This window comes from Schistocerca piceifrons, chromosome 7 (assembly GCF_021461385.2).
Source record: "Schistocerca piceifrons isolate TAMUIC-IGC-003096 chromosome 7, iqSchPice1.1, whole genome shotgun sequence".
Lineage (NCBI taxonomy): Eukaryota > Metazoa > Arthropoda > Insecta > Orthoptera > Acrididae > Schistocerca > Schistocerca piceifrons.
This window is the reverse complement of record NC_060144.1, coordinates 191,571,895-191,593,255: the sequence shown is the minus strand read 5'-3', so window position 1 is coordinate 191,593,255 and position 21,361 is coordinate 191,571,895. Positions and strand designations below refer to the sequence as shown.

At 37.8% G+C, this 21,361-nt stretch overlaps 1 protein-coding gene across 3 annotated transcripts in view; it reads right to left on the bottom strand.

The window, feature by feature from the left end:
• The window catches only part of LOC124805288 (THO complex subunit 2), a 318,134-nt gene that overhangs the window by 212,791 nt on the left and 83,982 nt on the right, over positions 1-21,361 (bottom strand). For all 3 annotated transcript variants that reach the window (XM_047265797.1, XM_047265799.1, XM_047265798.1), the window contains exons 8-9: positions 14,452-14,598; positions 4,954-5,126 (exon numbers count right to left, since the gene is read on the bottom strand). In XM_047265797.1, coding sequence (XP_047121753.1) covers positions 4,954-5,126; positions 14,452-14,598 — 320 coding nt within the window. The remainder of the gene's footprint in view (positions 1-4,953; positions 5,127-14,451; positions 14,599-21,361) is intronic.

Below are 21,361 nucleotides of genomic sequence, written 5' to 3'. Positions count from 1 at the left end.
ACCCAAAATAACAAAACTTTGGTCTAGTACATAAGAACCAGCTGGTTATATGCTGTTCCACATGACACTCTGGTTTCACATCCACATCACAATCAGAATTTCACTCTGCACACATATACTAAGCAATGCTAAATAACAGTGGAGCTCCATTCAAAGCAACCCACTGTGATATCCTCAGATGTTGTTTCCAGTTCTCCATGCAACTGAAAGAGACTTTCAACGCCACTATTGAACCATTGCTTTCATTTATTCTTGAATGTGAGTTCTCTCTGAGCACACACCCTGACTTGCCAGTTCTTCCAGGCACTCACACCGAATTTCTCCAGCTCTTGAATCACTTGATGGCACAAGGACACAACAAATAACACTACACTGAGCTGCCACCTATATTGTGGCATTTCACAAGCACATTATAATAGTTAACATAACTGTTCCCTCAGTGACTTCTGTCCTGTCTGTTATTCCGATACAGAGCGTAACTTTATACTTCCACACGCAAGTTATGGAGTCGAACATCTTCAGCTTCTCCAGTTGATCACCTGTTTTTTCTGAGATTCAGTGGTTTGTACTGAGGTGAAAACTGATACTTAGAAAGACTTAATCAAGTAGTTGATTTGGTTCCCACCACACATTAACATATTTTCAGTTTTGTAACTGTTCTTTAATAAATTAAATACAATTATAACATTATAATTCTTAACATCCACATCTACATCTACATCCATACTCCGCAAGCCACCTGACGGTGTGTGGCGGAGGGTACCTCGAGTACCTCTATCGGTTCTCCCTTCTATTCCAGTCTCGTATTATTCGTGGAAAGAAGGATTGTCGGTATGCCTCTGTGTGGGCTCTAATCTCTCTGATTTTATCCTCATGGTCTCTTCGCGAGATATACGTAAGAGGGAGAATATACTGTTTGACTCTTCGGTGAAGATATGCTCTCGAAACTTCAACAAAAGCCCGTACCGAGCTACTGAGCATCTCTCCTGCAGAGTCTTCCTCTGGAGTTTATCTATCATTTCTGTAACACTTTCGCGATTACTAAATAATCCTGTAACGAAGCGCGCTGCTCTCTGTTCGATCTTCTCTATCTCTTCTATCAACCCTATCAGGTACGGATCCCACACTGCTGAGCAGTATTCAAGCAGTGGGCGAGGAAGTGTACTGTAACCTACTTCCTTTGTTTTCGGATTGCATTTCTTTAGGATTCTTCCAATGAATCTCAGTCTGGCATCTGCTTTACTGACAATCAGCTTTATATGATCATTCCATTTTAAATCACTCCTAATGCGTACTCACAGATAATTTATGGAATTAACTGCTTCCAGTTGCTGACCTGCTATATTGTAGCTAAATGATAAGGGATCTTTCTTTCTATGTATTCACAGCACATTACACTTGTCTACATTGAGATTCAATTGCCATTCCCTGCACCATGCGTCAATTCATTGCAGATCCTCCTGCATTTCAGAACAATTTTCCATTGTTACAACCTCTCGATATACCACAGCATCATCCGCAAAAAGCCTCAGTGAACTTCCAATGTCATCCACAAGGTCATTTATGTATATTGTGAATAGCAACGGTCTTACGACACTCCCCTACGGCATACATGTTTCAGTAGCTTGTACTCCTCAAAACTGTCTCTGAAACGAGCATCTGCCACCCTTGTTAACACATCACCACCATTCTGCGGCATCAACTGCAGTCACCAAACAGCGACATAATAATTATAATCACATTTCAAGATATGAATTGTTAAATGAAAGTAAAATTTATTACCCCCATGCTCCAAGCCCCATTGAGATTGTTGAATTCACCTGTGTTGAATCGTTTCATGGAGAGGTGTCGGATCTACAGTATGACCCCAGCCTCCAAACACGAGAAATTTTTATTATTTAAATTTTACAGAAAGGCCACTTTCATCCAAAGCCTTTTCACCAATACAAACACAACCAACTGTTTCATGTCGGAATAGGCCTGAACTGTCATCAGCAAAGTCACCCTGCCACCACGTCAACGTCGCAGAGTCACCTGGCTTGTAAGCCAAAGAGACCTCTGAACAGTCTCCACAAAACGAAGCTCTCTTCTGTCTTAAGTTACTGCCCAGAGCAGGCACTAAGTTTCTTAGTCTTTGTTACTTTTCCATCTTCCTCCTCCTCCGAGATAAGTCTGGGGCTACTGAAGTTACCTTATCACCCCCCCACCCCACCTGATGATCACCATGTAATCCCCACTAGAGAATAAAATAAAAAGGTTTCTTTTTTTCTGAATACGAGTATGGTGTTGGCAAGTGCAAATCATTTATAAATCCTGTCAAGACACCTGCCCATCAAATAGGTGTATACGCCCCTCCAGTCCACACAATAATACACTTATGTGCAAAACTTAAGGATGAAATTTAACTTCCGCATGCTGTGTCAATAAAAAGTAACACAGCTCAATGAAATTTGGACCAAATGTAGAAAGAACCATTATAGTACAGTGCAGAAGGTAAATGAAATAGCTACTCAGTGAGACAAGCAGAAATAACACTTTTATTCAAAGACAATAATTACACTAAAGTCACTGCAATTCAGTACGATCCTGTGGATGGCAGGACATGGTTCTTAATAGGATGTGTACTCACCATGGACAACAATGCGTGCTTTGCAATGTGCTCCCATGCTAGCCACAAGATTTTTAAGGCGCTCTTGTGGTAAGGCATTCCATTCTTCAACTAGCGCAGTTTTCAACTGCTGGATGGTTGTTGGTGCACGTGGACGCGGTGCAATACGTCTCCCCAATGAATTCCACACATGCTCGATGAGATTCAAGTCGGGAGAACAAGCAGGCCAGTCCATTCGCCAAATGTTCCCTTGTTCGAAGAGCTCCCATAGTTGCTGTGTTTCATGCAGTCGTGCATTGTCTTTCATTAAAATGAAGTCAGGGCTGTATGTGGATCACGTATGACAATCTTCTTGGGGTGCATTTTGTGTTACCACTTCCTGCCATTTGAGGGTACATCCAGTCTCACAATTCAGACTAATCATAATGTGTAGGCTTTCACAGCGGCCATCTTCATTAGTTCAAACTTCCGGGCTGAGAGGCCGTGGTCAAAGAAGAAGAAGGGGATGAAAAAGTTTTACTGATCGATCATGGCCTCTCAGCCCGGAAGTTTTAACTACGGTGGTCCAATCTCCCTGCTCTTGGCACCATTGCAAACGGTGCTGCCAATGTGGTGGTGTCAAGAGAACACAATGTACTGATCATCAGGCAAAGCGATCACCCCAATGCAGTTGCTGTGCTAGTGTGACACGCGAGATTGAGTGCTCTGGATTCCTGTTAAATGTGGCTACAACTGCATCCACTGTTTCATGTGGGTCCTAGCCTGTTGTACAATGTAGAAGTCATCTTCTGTTGTAGTTGACCGCAGCTAGCCTTCTCTTTCCTTCCTGTAGCAGTGCCTGTGGTTTGGGGCTCCCAATGTTTGTGAAACAATGCTGTGAGCAATATCGGTCTCCCGGGCTACACTTGTCGCTCTTTGTCCTCCTTCCAGTTTCCTGGTGATTCTTCCACTTGTGAAGTCATCAAAATATTGTCTCCGGGCCATTTTGTAATGAAGAATACCATCACAGAGCAAAGTAACTGTTCACTGATTGACACACACCGTCATTCCCCATTCCCTCAACTGCTTCATGTTGAGGGGCCAACCCCATTTGGCACTACACATTGACATTCACGATGTGTGCTCATGAATTTTGGATACCTATGGAACGAAATAGAAATATTGGTGCCTTGTCTTATACATGGTTGAGTGGCACTTGGTGTTATTCATGAGACTGGCCTGAAGATTACACCATTGCAACGTCAAAACTGGTTGCCTAACAAACAATATCAACATGATGGCTGTTGGTTCTGTATTATTACATTTCAACAAACACTGTGCTGTTAAAAATCACTCCAGGAGAGATATGCAGATCTCTACATATTCCTCATCGAAAAACTAAGAATGAAAAAATAATAAAACAAAGTATTATTTAAGAGAGGGCAGCTATTGCATGGTTTCACTGTTCTATGAACATACGGAAAACAAGGGCAAGAGACAATGCGTGTCTTCAAGATGGAATGGTTATGACAGTAACTTGGCGTGTGAAGTACCTTTGCGGGAGCACTGTACATGCTACATTAATCATCAGTCTAAGTTGGAGCAGTGGTCCATCCCAGATGAAATAACAATGACTGCATTCTGTGTAAAATGAATGAATTAACCTATTATCCTGATTTGTAATTCTGGACTGTCAGTTCTCATTCAGAATTCTGAGTGAAGACTGCTGTAATAGTTTTCAAGAATGTATGAAAAACAAATATTTACTGAAGCAAAGTTGAAAGTGGTCTACGTCATTTTCATCCAGCATACACTGTGTAAGCAGGTGAAAAACACTGTGTAAGCAGGTGAAAAAGTTTGAGATTATTGCATGATAATTAACTAATAAATGGAAGACAAACAATCTCTCTCTCTCTCTCTCTCTCTCTCTCTCTCTCTCTCTCTCTCTCTCTGTGTGCGTCTGTGTGTGTGTGTTTTGTTAGCTCCGAGGAGGAGCATTGTTTGAAAGCACAGCAATAGTTGGATCTTATTTATGTGCCAGTCCACCACTCAATGCAATTATTAGATGAACAGTTAACTTTAGGCCTTCTACTGATTCCGTAAAAAAAATAAACCCGCAAATGTACCAAATAATTTCAGTGTTTCACTTTGTGTCATACTGATTACAATTTAGATTCAATACTGGCTGAATATTTTGTGGAATTCTACTATAATTCTTCACACACTATAAGGAAACCTTCAAGAGACATTTAACAAAAAATTAGTGTACTGTGTTATACACCAGACAAGTGGATTCACTATATTGTTGCAAAATAAAACAAACTACTTCCATAGTAGTCTAAATGTGCAACGTAAAGAATACTCACATACGATAAACTGGTTCTATGAGAACATGTATGAGCTGACACAGAGCCCGCGCAACAGGTGGTTGATCCATTGCACAATGTTCTGGAAGTTTTCGTGTTAACTGCTCTGCGTGAGTCCAGTCACCGACAGTCAGTAATGCCTCACAAAGACCAAACTTCTGGTTTGCTGCATACTACAAAAATTGAAATAATTCAATGAGTTTCATTGAATACATAATATTTCTAGATATAGCATATGATGGATATCAAAGGTAAGCTATCTGGATGATAGGAAAAAACTAAATTGTAAGTTTTAGCAGCCTAACAAAAAATTTCTCACACCAAAACACATGAAAGCTTCAGTAAAAAAAATCAATGTTTTCTGCTATCTCTAAGTGTAGTCAAGGCATTGTAATCAATATAAATGTGACATGTCTGTAAATGCAGAATTTCAATGAAATCTACAAATGGTCATACAAGTCCACACTCATTCAAAATAAAAGACATTGCTTGTGGTAGATGTCTTTGCAAGCAAAGGGTGGTTTGTAATGAAAATTAACAGCAGTAAAATATTTTTAGTAATGTTTTTTCATTCTTAAATATAACTATTGTACACACTCACACACTGACGAGCAGGCACAAATGGGAAATCATTCTAGTGATGATAAGAGGAAACCCACTGACGTAAGTGAGCTTCACAACAGACAGAATGAAATGACCACCTCGGTAATGGGGAAGCTGGCTGGCTGTTTATGTGATACTGCCTTGATCAATGGAAAGCAGCTGAAGGGTAATGAATCCGTAAGTACATGACAACGTGTGGATGCCCACATCTCATCACGTCCTGTGGAGGTTGCAGGCTTTGCCATTATGCAAAGCATCTCAGCAGATCTGATGGCGGAGTAGAATGGTGATGCTGTCACAAGTGTTTCAGAGCACACCATTCAGTGCACACTCATGAGCTCCATAGCACACAACCCCCATGTGTTCCCAAATTGACCAACGACATCAATTACGGTTACAGCTAACATAGGATCATCAAGATTTGACTGAGGATCAACGTCAGCTTGACGGTCATGTCCGGCTATGCTGTTGCAGCTAGGCGAACAGCTGTTCAAAACGTGCACTGTGCCGTGCACACAGAGTTGTGGGGGCAGTAGTATGATGCAGGGGACACCCACACACAGAATCGCTGCTGAATTCTTTCCAAAGGTGGATCAACACTTTATCATCAAGTTCTCATAATGTTTTGGCTGACCAGTGCCTGGTGGCTGGTAACAAGAAGTTTGTTGTCACTGTGATATTCAGTCTGAAGATTGTTATGATGCAGCCCTTCACAATAATCTAATCTGTGCACACTTCTTCATTTCTGAATAACTACTGCTACCTACATCAGGCGAAATACCCCCAGACTTCAAGAAGAATATAATAATTCCAATTCTAAAGAAAGCAGGTGTTGACACATGTGAAAATTACCAAACTATCAGTTCAATAAGTCACAGCTGCAAAATACTAACGCGAGTTCTTTACAGACGAATGGAAAAACTGGTAGAAGCCGACCTCAGGGAAGATCAGTTTGGATTCCACAGAAATATTGGAACACGTGAAGCAATACTAACGCTATGACTTATCGCAGAAGAAAGATTAAGGAAAGGCAAACCTATGTTTCTAGCATTTGTAGACTTTGACAAAGCATTTGACAATATTGACTGGAATACTCTCTTTCAAATTGTGAAGATGGCAGGGGTAAAATACAGGGAGAGAAAGGCTATTTACAATTTGTGCAGAAACCAGATGGCAGTTATAAGAGTCGAGAGGCATGAAAGGGAAGCAGTGGTTGGGAAGGGAGTGAGACAGGGTTGTAGACTCTCCCCGATGTTATTCAATCTGTATATTGAGCAAGCAGTAAAGGAAACAAAAGAAAAATTTTGAGTAGGAATTAAAATCCATGGAGAAGAAATTAAAACTTTAAGGTTCCCCAATGGCATTGTAATTCTGTCAGAGACAGCAAAGCACTTGGAAGAGCAGTTGAACGGAATGGACAGTTTCTTGAAAGGAGGATATAAGATGAACATCAACAAAAGCAAAACGAAGATAATGGAATGTAGTCGAATTAAGTCAGGTGATGCTGAGGGAATTAGATTAGGAAATGAGACACTTAAAGTAGTAAAGGAGTTTTGCTATTTTGGGAGCAAAATAACTGATGATGGTCGAAGTAGAGAGGATTAAAAAAGTAGACAGGCAATGGCTAGGAAAGCGTTTCTGAAGAAGAGAAATTTGTTAACATAGAGTATAGATTTAAGTGTCAGGAAGTCGGTTCTGAAAGTATTTGTATGGAGTGTAGCCATGTATGGAAGTGAAACATGGACGATAAATAGTTTGGACAAGAAGAGAATAGAAGCTTTCGAAATGTGGTGCTACAGAATAATGCTGATGATTAGATGGGTAAATCGCATAACTAATGAAGAAGCATTGAATAGGATTGGGGAGAAGAGAAGTTTGTGGCACAACTTGACTAGAAGAAGGGGTCGGTTGGTAGAACATGTTCTGAGGCATCAAGGGATCACCAATTTACTATTGGAGGGCAGCGTGGAGTGTCTCAATTCCTAATCTGATTCCCTCAGCATCCCCCGATTTAATTCGAAGGCACTACACTACACTCGATTTACTTCTGTCGATGTTTGATACTTTTCCCCCTAGTTATATGTGCTTCGACAGCTTTGCATTTGTCTTCTAATCAATTCTGCTTAGCCATTTTGCATTTTCTGCCAATCTCAATCTTTAGATGTCTGTATTTCCTTTCACCTGCTTCCTTTGCTGCATTTTTGTATCTTCTCCTTTCATCACTAAATTCCGTATTTCTCAGGTTTGCCAAAGAATTCTTCAGCCTTATCATTTTAACAATTTGATACTGTGTACACCATTTCATCTTTGTAAAGCCACCCATTCATCTGTTACTGTATTCCTTTCCTCTGTTTCAGTTCAATGTTGCCAACACTCCCTCTGAAACTCTTAACAATCTCTCATTCATTCAATTTTTCTATGTCCCTTCTCCTTAATCACTTGGTTTTTTGCAATTTATTAAATTTTAATTTGCAATTGATCAATATATTATGTTCAGAGTCCACATCAGCCCCTAGAAATGTCTTACAATTTAAAATCTGGTTTAAAAACCTCTGTCTTACCATTATATAGTCAATCTGAAACATTTATGTCTCTCCAGGTTTATCTCTCTCTCTCTCTCTTTCACACACACACACACACACACACACACACACACACACACACGAGGGAAACATTCCACGTGGGAAAAATATATCTAAAAACAAAGATGATGTAACTTACGAAACGAAAGCGTTGGTGTGTTGATAGGGACACTAACAAACACAAACACACACACAAAATTCAAGCTTTCGCAACCCACAGTTGCTTCATCAGGAAAGAGGGAAAGACGAAAGGATGTGGGTTTTAAGGGAGAGGGTAAGGAGTCATTCCAATCCCGGGAGTGGAAAGACTTACCTTAGGGGGAAAAAGGGACAGGTATACACTCGCGTGCACACACACACACACACACACACACACACACACACACACACACACACACGTAACACAGGGGTGCTGTCCTTTTTCCCCCTAACGTAAGTCTTTCTGTTCCCGGGATTGGATTGACTCCTTACCCTCTCCCTTAAAACCCACATCCTTTCGTCTTTCCCTCTCCTTCCCTCTTTCCTGATAAAGCAACCATGGGTTGCAGAAGCTTGAATTTTGTGTGTGTGTTTATGTTTGTTAGTGCCCTATCAACATACCAACGCTTTTGTTTGGTAAGTTACATCATCTTTGGATAACCTTGTTACACAAACCAAGTATTGTCTGTTATTCAATTAGATTTCGTGCAAAATTTTACCAGACAGCTTTCTGTTTCATTCCTTTCCTCTAATCCATGATCTCATATTACGTTTCCATCTCTCCCTTTTTCTACTACCAAATTCCACTCATCTATCACAATTAAATTTTCAACTCCTTTAACTATTTGAATAATTTTCTTTATCTCACTATCATGCATTCTGTCAATCACTTCATCATCTAAGGAAGCAGACAAGGAAACAGAATTCCTGGATTTTGCCCAGATTTCCCAATTAAAAATACACTTTTTGCTGAGTAAAGAGACACATTTTCCCAGGTGAAAATACATATTTTCCTGGGTGAGAATGCACTTTCTACACGTTCAAATGGCAGTATAAAAATAAAAATAAATAAAAAAAATTGGAAAGCTCGTTGATGCACATCCACATTGCATATTTTTCTATTACAAAAGTATAGATACGAATTCCACCAAACACAGCATGTTAGTTTCCGAAATCAAGAGTGTGATGCACTTCTGTCAACCAATCATCGTTCCTGCCACATTATCTCGCCAGCAAATGATAGCAGATATTCACAGCACAGGATACATGATGTAATCAGCCAATAGCAACATCACTGTTAAGCAACGTGAACACACAAACAGGAAAATTTTATGGTTTAAATTAATATATATTTAGTATAGTGCAAAATTTTGGGCAAAATTTTTTTTTAAGTTGCTGGTTCTCAAAGTGTCAAGTTCTGAACGAGAATAAAATGCTTCGTGACTTAAGAAATTCATCCCACATTCTCACACATAACATAATTCCTTTTATGTAAAAGGAAATTTACTTTGAAAGTAATGCTTCTCAAACCACCACTTGCAATATTTTCCACGACCAGTCAGAAATAGATTCATTTGAGCAGTTGCAGAGAGTGCCGAAGACAGGCGTTACTGTGCATGCACAGCTACGATGTAGAAAGCCCATGGTTGGTGTTTTCATCGCATTTATGTTTAGAATTTGGTGTGTAAAGGGGCGTCATGTGATCACGTGCAGCAGTGCTGCGTGTTGTTCTGAGGGAAGATAAGGAGTTATTGCCTTTTAGGGCAATGTTGTATCGTATCCTGTCCAGATAAAGAATGCAAAATTAGAAAGCAGACCCTGGCACAATATTCTTTTCAAAACTAGATTCTATGTCTCAAAGTACCCTAATAATTTGCTATGTGGTGACTTTAACATAGATTTCTTTTTTATTCGTACTCTGCAGTACTGTTATGTAGCATTTCCAATCACGGATACATCCACATAGCACTGCAAAAAGCTAATAAGAAGGAATACAAATATCTTACAAATAAAAAATAAATAAATAAATAAAACAGTCATTTGTATACACCAGAACTAAGAGCTGTAAGCTTTTCATGACTTTTTCCAACTGTATAAAAATTATCAAGGTTACCTGTGAAGCCAAGAAACTACATAATTGGCAATCTATATTCTACTCCAGGAGTAACCATAAAAATTACAAGACACTTACACATTAGCTTTCGCCCACAGCCTTTGTCAGAGAAAGAAAAAGAAACATACACACCTTCATTCACACAAGCAAGCACACCTCACATACATGTGACTACCATCTCCGGATGCTCGGACCAGAATGTGGGAGGGCAACAGCAATGCATTCTGGTCTGACCAGCCAGGAATGGCGATCATGTGTGCGCTAGGTGTGCTTGCTTGTGTGTTAGTTTTTCTTTTTCTCGCGAAGGCTGCGCCAAGAGCTAATGTCTACTTTTACTTGTGCCTGTTGACAACTAACATTTTATCTTTATGGTAAGTACCAATCTATCTTTTCCTTACATTGTTGACAAGCCCAATTTTGAAATGTGTATCATATAAGCATGCCATAGCCCATCACCTGACAGTGAGAAAATTAAATGAGAAATTAACATGAAGTAACTGAAAACTTAATAAACAAGCAGATTTGAATGAAAGCACATCCTAATACTCCGTAAAATTTCCCAGTTACTTAAACAACTTGAGTGCGTCTGAGGTTTTCTGTGATTTTATCAGTAACAATTCTGGTTAAAGTTAACTGGCTGATCGGAAACTCCCATACTGCAGCTGTGTATAAATGAACAAGCGCGATAAATTTCACATTAATGGGAAGTTGGCTGGAAGTTAGACAGGCTCATCTTCTCGAGAATGAAAGTTGTCATCACTGGGCATAAATGTTACTTTAGATCACACTCTATGTATGTCGTTTTTGGGTGATCAAAGTAGTCGTGCTATACCTGACAATATCATAGATAAAGCAAAGAAACATCCTTGCCCACAGTACTCCAAGGAATATCAAAGACTGAAACATCCATTGGCCAACAATGTCAACAACACTGATGTTATTTGTAATGGCATTCATTTTATTACTTAAAAGTTAAGACTCAGTCCAAGTCAAGAGTCGCTGTACATTAAGAGAAGAATAAATTGTATGTAGTTGTTGGACTACTCCTTTAATAGAGCTGAAAATTAACAAATAACTAAGGCATATTCATTGGGAGTTTCGACGGCTTTTGCTAGGTACTGAGGTGTTTGACAGTCGTGGACTTGCGCAATGAATTACATTACTCTGAATAGCTTTGATAAAAATAAGTAGAAAATGCCAGCTTTACATTTCTTTACTAAATACTTACCAATCTTCTACCTTTCTAGCCCATCTTAAAGGTGATATAAAACCATGAACATCTAATCGCTGTTGAAAACCACTTACAAAGAATTTAAAATTACCAAAATTGCAGTCTTCCACGCACCTACATGACCCCATATGGCACTATTCACGTTTCATTTTTAAGTGGAATTAGACAGCTTTTACCTGTGTTATTATCTTTTTCTTCTTTTATCAGATTAATAGTCTCACTGTTATGAAACGAAAATCAATAGTATGACCAGTGTCATTATCTTTTCTTTCTTTTATCAGAATACTTATCTCATTTTTATAAAATGCAAATTAATAGAATTACCAATATTGATTTGTTCATTTGAACATTTTGTTTACTGAAAGCCTTAAAAGGCTAAGCCACATAAAGCATAAACTATGCTGCAGACGATAACTTCAAAGAGCTAGGAAGAGGGCCAATAAGTATCTCTTAGTGAGGCTTAAAGAAACCAACTAGTATAGATATCGATATCCAGTCCAGACATTCACACCATAAAACTGTTATACTTTCCATATGGTAATTATACAGATGGTTTACTTCAAGAGGAACAAATATGGAATCACTGCTGCTCAACTCACATTACAGACAGTGTGATGAACAAGTCACAAGACTTACCATCTAGCTCAGTGACAACACTGGCACAAGGTTCCTACTAGCAATTGGACAGCATATGAACTAGTTTTGTCAATACCAAACTGTGATATTTTAGACTTAGACTTTGGCAACAGCTTTGCTGAGACTTGGTACTATTCCCTTGTCTCCTTAAACTTTTTGGTCCTGATAGGCAATGGAATCATGGGTACGATTATTAGAAACTCTGCTGCAATTTATAAGTTTCTAGGAGTTAAGTATACCGGTTCAGCGGACAGTGGACTGATGTGATTCAACAATGACCTCAGTCTATGCGACACACTGAAGCACTACTCTGCCAGCACTTTACTACAACAATTTAGTCAAACAGAAAATAATATGTACCTTGAAAACCCAACTGCTTTTTTTACTTCTTTATGTAGGGTCAATAAATTGTAGAACTTCAGGAACTGAAAACAGTTGAGTATATTTGGAAGATGAGTGGAACAATATCAAATTGGATATAACAGTGCTATCAAAGTTGCCACAAACAGCATTACAAACACTGAAGTAATCTCAGCATGATAGCACTGGAAAAATTTTTGCATTCACTGGAGCTACTCAACGTGACATTTTCTGTGAAAATGGGAAAAAAATCTGGACCTATCTAAAGCCATGAAATGTATTTTTCCTTTGTTTCAAAAGTAGTCTTTAATCAATCGCAGTCATTACTGTACAAGTGTTGTTAGGCTGCGGTCACAGCGGCTCCAGTATTGGTGGATTCAGTCGACAACCGACATCGGCCAGAGATGACTGATCTTTTCAAATCAGTATTCCACTATTTGCGTGGTCACACTATAGCCGATCTTATCTCCCAAACATACAAATTTCAGATGATAATCTGTGAAATTAAAATCAGTTTCTTTTCTTCGGTCAAATCGACCAACATTCTCGCACATAAAATATGGAGCTTGAGAAACTGATACATTTAGTCCAGGAATCAGTGAGTTTGTGGCATCCTGAGGATGAAAATATCATGTTTGAAATCTATGGACTGAAATTACAGGTCTATTCAAAACTTCAAATAAGTAAAATGTTAATTGGAAATTTTAAGCGTAGATTATAACCTCAAAAAATAATCTGTTCGAGTGAAAAGGGTGACTTATCTTACATAATAATAGCTACTGTACTTATCATTTTTGTAGTAGAGTGTCATTACTTGTCTACAAATTAACATTATTGCTTACTGACATTTTATGCCAGTAGGATAATAATTCTGTTAATATGAAGTGGTAGGGCAATGTGGTGTATAATGCGTATTTCTACTTTTAAGTGCTTTAAGTTTTCAGAATATCTTGTGCTACACTTTATGCTTGTCTTTCACTCTTGTGCTAAATGACAGTAATTGAAAGTTAACTGACTTATGTCTGGACAACTTTAAAAAAATACAGAGAAACAGTGTGTTTATTAAGTTGCTTTTCAAGGTGACCACGAATTTTCTTGAGTACATAACAGAATGTTTCACCCGTCATATCATATACTCTTAAAAATTGTCTGGCTATTCTGATAACTGAGGACAGAGTGTATAGTACTCACCACGTTCTTTAGGAGACAGGAAAACTCATTTACATGCATTAATCATCTCTTCAATAGTACAAGCCACTATGCAGCACTTGTGAGCAAGTACAAAAGTGCCTTGGTGACCGCCACACACTACGAGGTTAAAATATAATCTACTTCATAAATAGGATACATTCTAACCTAACCTCCCTGACTCTGCCAAAAACTGATGAAGGAGATTTTACACATTATGATCACTCTGTCAGCCAATGTTATCGGGTAACCTCTGGCCATGGTGCCTGATGACGGCTGTTGGCGCCACTGTGAATGCATCCTTAGAAAGGTTGAACGAGAAACTTGGCTAAAAGACAGCACAGCTGTGCAAGGCAACCATAACAATGCAACTGTCGACTCAACTCTATAAACTCGCAATTTTAATGCAAAAAATCTGATGACTGCTTTCCATCCGTCATCTTTCTTCCCTGAACTTGCTTCATGCAATCTATTAATAAATAAATAAATTTAAAAAAATCTGTACTCATAGAACTGATAGAATGCCTTCCCAACACCATCAATAACATGAAGGAGAATGTCATAGGCAGTAAAAGACATTGTAAAAGAAGCTTACAATGTTTGGAGAAGTGTGTGGGTAGAGGAGGGAAGTACTTTGAAGGAGACATGGACTTAACAACTGTAGTATGAATGAAAATGTTATTTAAAAAGAACTTTTATCTTTTTAACAGTTGTATATATGTGCAGTCAGTAGCTTTAATATATACAAAACACACTCACATGTCTATTCTAAAACACAAACAATATCATAATTTAGTTTTACAAACCTTTTCCCGAGCACTCTCCTTCTCTTCCACTGGCTCTTCTTTCTCTTTATCCTTTGTTGAAATTATATTCAGTTTCCTGACATATTCTACAGCTTCCTTCATTTCCTTGTCCCATTCTTTGTAAATAACTTTATCATCTGGAGTGAGCTGCAAAATAATGGCAAATTCAACAACACATCTGACATTCATGTGTCAGATTTATCCCACATACTATTATCATGATGGTGAACATCAACAAGCTATGTGCAGTCACAATTGGCAATAAAATTTAAGATGAAGTAAAGAATGCCAATGTGACAATGCTCAAAAGTTACTAATAGAATATCGTCATTACAGTATCATAATTTATAATTGTATGCATGGAATTTCAAAATGACATGTACAATATAATTAAATTAGTATATGAGTAATTAAGGAAGAAGCTGATAACACTTTAAAAAATGACATATAAATAAGAGTACAAAGTCTTCTTTTTAATGTGAAGGCAGTGATATTTGAATCCCATGATTGCTAAACCTAAAAAACACACTGCAATTGAAAAAAAAAGGGGGGGGGGAGAGGGAGAGAGGGGGAGAGAGAGAGAGAGAGAGAGAGAGAGAGAGAGAGAGAGAGAGAGAGAGAGGTTTATTCTGCTTTTAAATAGCAGGCATACAGAACAAGAAACCAGAGGTGATGCATGTCAAGACAGAAACATCATGCTGTCTTTATCTTGACCACAACCACATGAGAACACTTCCATTCAGCCCTTTAAAAATATTATACCTTTTCTTCTCTAAAAATTTACCCTCCCATACATGAAGGTACCTTTAAACTGTAAGTCTGATATTCATTCACTTATCATCTATTGCGGTTCAACTTTTGGCAGCTGCTAAGCTGCAACATAGAAGGGTCAACATGCAATATTCTAGCAATTGCTGCCACATACACAAGAAAAGATTGACTCAACCCCTCACAGCCTTTACAGAACTGCCAAGTAAAAAAAAAAAAAAAAAAAAAAAAACCCCCCAACCATGTAAAATGTACTTTGTTTCTGTTTTTGTCACATCAAATACAAGCTGCAGAAAATCTAATTTAAAGTAATACGCACTAGTATATAAATTGCAAAAATAAACAATCTTCCAGAATTCATATGGCTAAATGAGTTTTCTTATTTTTGCATTGTTTTGCCAAGAACTGAAATTTATTCTTCCAATCTTATTCTCTAGTGCAAATCAGATACAACCGCACAGGTTAACTGTTACAAAATGTTAGTAAATAAAATGCACAATATGAATAGAAATATGATTTTTGTGAATGAAGCTCAACGGCCATGTTAGAACATGTCCTCAGCACCTGGGGATTGGCAGAGAATGACAAGTTAACTTTTTCACAGCAGCCAATGGGTTAACATCAAATATTTTCAGCAGTCAATGGGCTGACATCAAATATTTAACACATTAAGTCATTTGTAAAGAAATCAGACAACTGAAGTTGTTTTGTGCATGCTGATTCCATTCTAGGGTTGCTAGAAGTTTCCCAAAGTGAAATTCCCTGACAATTCCTAATTTTCGGAGACATTTTTAGCATTTTCCCCTGACAGATTTTGAGATCTGAAGGGTTAGTAAACAGTTAAGTTGACAAAATAGCATAAGGAATTCTGTATTTCTGAACGTGTTTTTAATTCAACTTTTGAATGAATAAAAAGCTATTGTCTCCTTCACAGAATTTAATGGGTGACAATAAATGCCATTTTTTGTTATAGGATTTTTGTGTTAACTCACGCTTTGAATTAACAGTTGGTTTTTGGTCCTCCTCCTATACAAGATTTATGAACTACGTAAATTTCCAGTATATTAAAAGAATTACTACTCACCATATCACGGAGATGTTAAGTAAGAGACAGGCACAACAGAAAGACTGCTAAACAAGTAAGCCTCAGCGGCCAGAGACGGTGGTCACATATGTGAGAATTGTGCTCGCGTGAATATGTATGTTTAATTTAAAAGAAGGCCTTTTGGCTGAAAGATAAATTGTTCAGAAGTCGTTTTGTTGTGCCTTTCTGCGAGTCAACACCTGCAATATATGGTGAGTAACAATCTATCCTCTTCATAACATTATCATCATTCCATCCTGGATTTTCCATTTTTTACTTCAAAGACAATGTTTACTACTAAATACGGAACCATACATTTTAATAAAATTAAAATTCTAGTTTTAATCTATAATTGTATGAATATAAATTGTGATGCAGATGTGAAACGCCTTACTGTTAAATGATATAAATTACACACTTTAACAGTTAATGTTGAATCTACAGAAATAAAAAGTATTTCATTTTCTATTTGTTTCGCATTTTGTACCAAATTTTAATTTATTCTGAATGCTTACATTATCCTACAATTAGTTATTCAAAGTAAAAAGATATACTTTTATTAAAATAAATGTTCGGTATTTGTTAACATCATCTCAATTTGGCAATAAACTTGAATTTGTGTAAAAGAGAGAGAGAGAGAGAGAGAGAGATTGCTAGTAGCAAGAACCGCACCAATGACCTCGGCGAATTCAAGGCTTTGCTATGCATTCAGAAACCAGTGATCCTTTAATATTGTACAAATGTTTTATGGTCTACAGTGCTCGGAAATCTTGAGAATTTCATCATACTGATTTAAGAAATTGAAGTCTGCACACTGACTTTCAACTCCTTAAGTATTAAGAAAATTGAAAAGGGACAGTCTGTACTGTCCACTTGCTGTATTCATCTGAGACCTGCAGCTGCTTCATATAAGAGAGAGAGAGAACACAGAGTGAGTCTCCTATATTTGCTGTCAGTGTAGGGTGGAAGTAATCTTAATGTTGGAATTTTAAGATACAAAGTCTGCTCAAAAAATTCTAGAACATTCGTAATTTTGCGCCACTGGTGTGATGGAGCGAAATGCATTTGGCATCGCTGCACACGCCTGTGTTTAATGTGTAACTGCTGGAAGTTTCATTGTTATGTGTCTATTGGTTATTGTTCACTGTTGTATTGAGTAGAACATTATGTCGCACAGTTGGCGAATTTGGAGACGGCAGAGTCAGAGGAGCAAAGGGTCTGCATTAAATTTTGCTTGAAACTCAAGAAAACCTTTACAGAGATACACCAAATGATGCAGGAAGTCTACAGTGATGAGTACTAAAAAAACCGTACTTAGTGTTACGAATGGTTCACATGCTTTAAAAAAGGCTAGATAGAAGTTAAAGATGACCCTCAATGAAGACCCTTCGACATCTACTGACGACGCTCATGTCTGGAACGTCAACAAAATTGTGTGTGCCAATCAAAGACTGACTGTCCGAGAGATTACAGAAAAATGTAACATTTCAGTTGAATCATGTCATGAAGTCCCGACACAGCATCTTGGAATGCATCCTGTTGCCGCCAATTTTGTCACATGGCCCATGAGTCAGACCAGAAAGACCTTTGCCTTGTTACGTGTGAAGAGTTTTTGGATCACGCAAATGAGAACAAGATGTTCCTTAAGAGAATCATAACTGGTGATGAGACATGGGTCTACGGTTATGATGCTGAAAGCAAAGATCAATCTTCACAATAGGTCGGGAAAGGTTCTCCAAGACCGAAAAACAGTTCGTCAGGTCAGGTCACATGTCATAGCCATGCTGATAAGTTTTCTTTGACTTTGAGGGATTAGTTCATCATGAATCCTTGCCATAAGGACAAACTGTTACTCAATGGTACTATTGGAATGTGTTGCAGTGCCTGCAAGAAAATGTGAGGATGGAACGGCCTGAAATGTAGCAAGACAGTTTATGACTCTTGCATCATGACAATGCACCCGTACACTCGTTCGTATTGGTGCATGACTACTGTGCAAAAGGCAAAATCACTGTGCTGCCTCATCCTCCGTACTCTCCACACCTGGTGCTTGCAGACTTTTTTTTTTAATTCCCAAAGTTGAAAACCCCATTAAAAGGACAAAGACTTGCAACGATAGACGAGATAAAAGAAAATTCACAGTCGGAGCTTTGTGCAAGCCAGCAATAGGCAAACCAAACCTGCTGCCAGGAGTGGAAACAGCTTTGGGAGTGGTGTGTCAATCGTGGAAGAGAGTATTTCGAAGGAGACCATGCACAATAAGTAAAAGGTAAGCATGGAAAAATTTTGTGGACAAAGTTCCGTAATTTCCTGAACATACCTTGCACTTTTCTCTAAGTTATACTTCAGGTGAAAATTTACTGTTTGAATGAATAAATTAACTTTTAATCAGGAAACAGTTTTTACTTTTGAAGTAAAGAGTGTACCATATGTAATATATAAATAATTTAACATCCTCTTGGTTAAAAAAACTTGATTCATGAACTATTCTTTGTTTACTTTTGTTTGTCTGTTGTCTTCTTGTGAGGAATGGTGGTTTACAATGAGGTAGAACATTAGGTTGGTCTTACTACTACATTACCAGCCATTTTTTAAACAAAGTTCTGTCCTCCAAAAGAGAAACATCTGCTTTTCATTGTGTTGCTCCTAAGCTAGCACTTAGCTTGGATGACATCAATGGTCATTCTTCCATCAATTAGGTAGGAGAAAGTAACAATAGGTGGACTGAAATTGCAAAATATAGGGCAGAGCCAGTCACAAGATTACAAATTACACCAAGGAAAAGCATATGGTCTACGCATAAGCTACAGATATTGAAGATGTGGCCAAAGAAGTCTGCTAAATAGGAAGTATGAATTCAACAACTGCATACGTGTTTCTGAAATGATTCATGAGACAACTGTTTATCCATATGAACTCCAAACTAAATCATACATAACAATTTGTGATCCATTAAAAATATAAAAAGTGAATTTGCTAAATAACTGAAGAATCTGATACACTACTACGAATAAACATCGATACTTCAAAATAGTGGCGTATTTAAGGGGGGCTTCTGAACTCTGGTAGATGTGACAAGTACATTAGTGCCCCAACCCAAAATCAGATCATCTTGCATCAACAATCAACTCCCGGAAAGGATTGTTCAGCGCATATTCACGTTTTTTGCCGATGAAACTACTGATGTTGCTGGAATAGAGCAACTCTCTATTTTATTATTTTTCTGTATTATATTTTCTCAGATCTATTATGTTTTCTCAGGTCTCAAGATTTGTCAAGATTTCCTGCAATTTGTTCCAGTGTTTGATGTGGCTAGCAAAGGATTAGCTGGATCTACGATTGAAAACTTGATAAAATTTGGTTTTTATGTGTTATTTTTACAAGGACAAGGCTATAATGGTGCTGCATCTATGTCGGGAAAAACTCTTGGGGCTTAGGCATTCATACAACAGGACCACCCTTTAGCTGAATATTCTCATTGTGCAGCTCATAATTTCAATTTGGTAGTCGCTAAAACAGGCAACGTTCCACTTATCATAAATTCACTAAGAATGCTGGAAATGGTACGTAATCTCTTTTGGCCACCAAAGTGTAGCCAGATACTACACGATTCCCTTGAATCATTACCAATGTTCGAGTCAGGACTTCAAAATGTACCACTCTCACTAGATGGACTGAGTGCCTCTGCGGCACACAATTCTTCAGGAAGTATATGGTCGTATTGTTTCAGCTTAGGGAAGGTTCAAGAATCTGACAAGAAGATTGCATCCCATGATGCCATGATTCTCTTAGCAGCCATCACCAAGGGAGATTTTGCCATTTGCTTGGTTATACTTTCTGAACTGTTTGTGCTGAGTGAGTCCATCTGCTATAAACTTCAGCACCAAAATATTGATTTTGCAGAGTTAATCAACACTGTCACGGATCTAAAATGGGAACTGCTGGCAATGAGAGAAAATGTCGATGATATTTTCAGTCAGTTTTTCTTAGAAGCAGAGAATTTGTTTTGGCCAATGGTGCTGAAATTGAGCAACCACACATTTGTACTAAGCAAGCACATCATGCAAATCAGGCTAAAAGTGATGGTGTTGAGCATTACTACAAAGTGTCTGTGTTCATACCTTTTCTGGATGCCTTCATTAATTCACTGCATGATTGATTCTTAACACTGCGAACTTTTTAACAGCGTTAATCATCTTTTACCACGGGAAAGTGAAGACATATGTATAACTAATTGAGTTACGAAACTTCATTCATTTTATGCTTCAGATTCATTAGTCACCAATTTAACAAAGGTGATGGCTGAGTTGAAACTCTTTCATCAAAGTATGAATCCACTGGAGCAATTGCCTCAAAACACAATGAATTTTTTTATCTGCAACTGTCAGATCTATCCTAACAGATTTCGGTTTCTACATCTCTTGGCAGCTCTACCAGTGACAATGGCAGCAAATGAGCACAGTTCCTCCATCTTTACGAGAATCAAGACGGAACTAAGCAATACAACTGGCAAGGCTTGTCTGAATGGGCTCGCCATGACAATTCATCACGAAGAAAAGACTGATGTCCAAACTGTGATTAGCGATATGGCAAAATAAAGACACCACTGTCTTTCTTTTGTACTTTAAATTTCTAGAAAATGGTTTAGTCACTTGCTCTATTTACGTGTATTAAAGTAGCAGACATTTATACGTTCTTTAAGGTAAATTAACATAATTAGTGCAGAAAATTCTCTTAGCAACCGAATTATCTTTTACTGAAATTATTCAACTTCATAACATTATAAAATTGATTTCATGATGTGATTCGTAACTTCAATAAATCGTTTTTGACGGAACTTCAATAAATTGTTTTTGAAAGTCATTAGTATTTTATCTATAAAAATGTAAACCACAGACACACTTTACTTTTATAATTCCGGACATTAGATTATTATTGGTCGATAAAATTAAGTTTCAAAATGAGCTTTTGTAATATGAAAGACATAGTCCCCAAAAACAAAATTGTAAATATGCCACTACTTTAATACAAAAACTATTTACAGCTATCAATTAACCT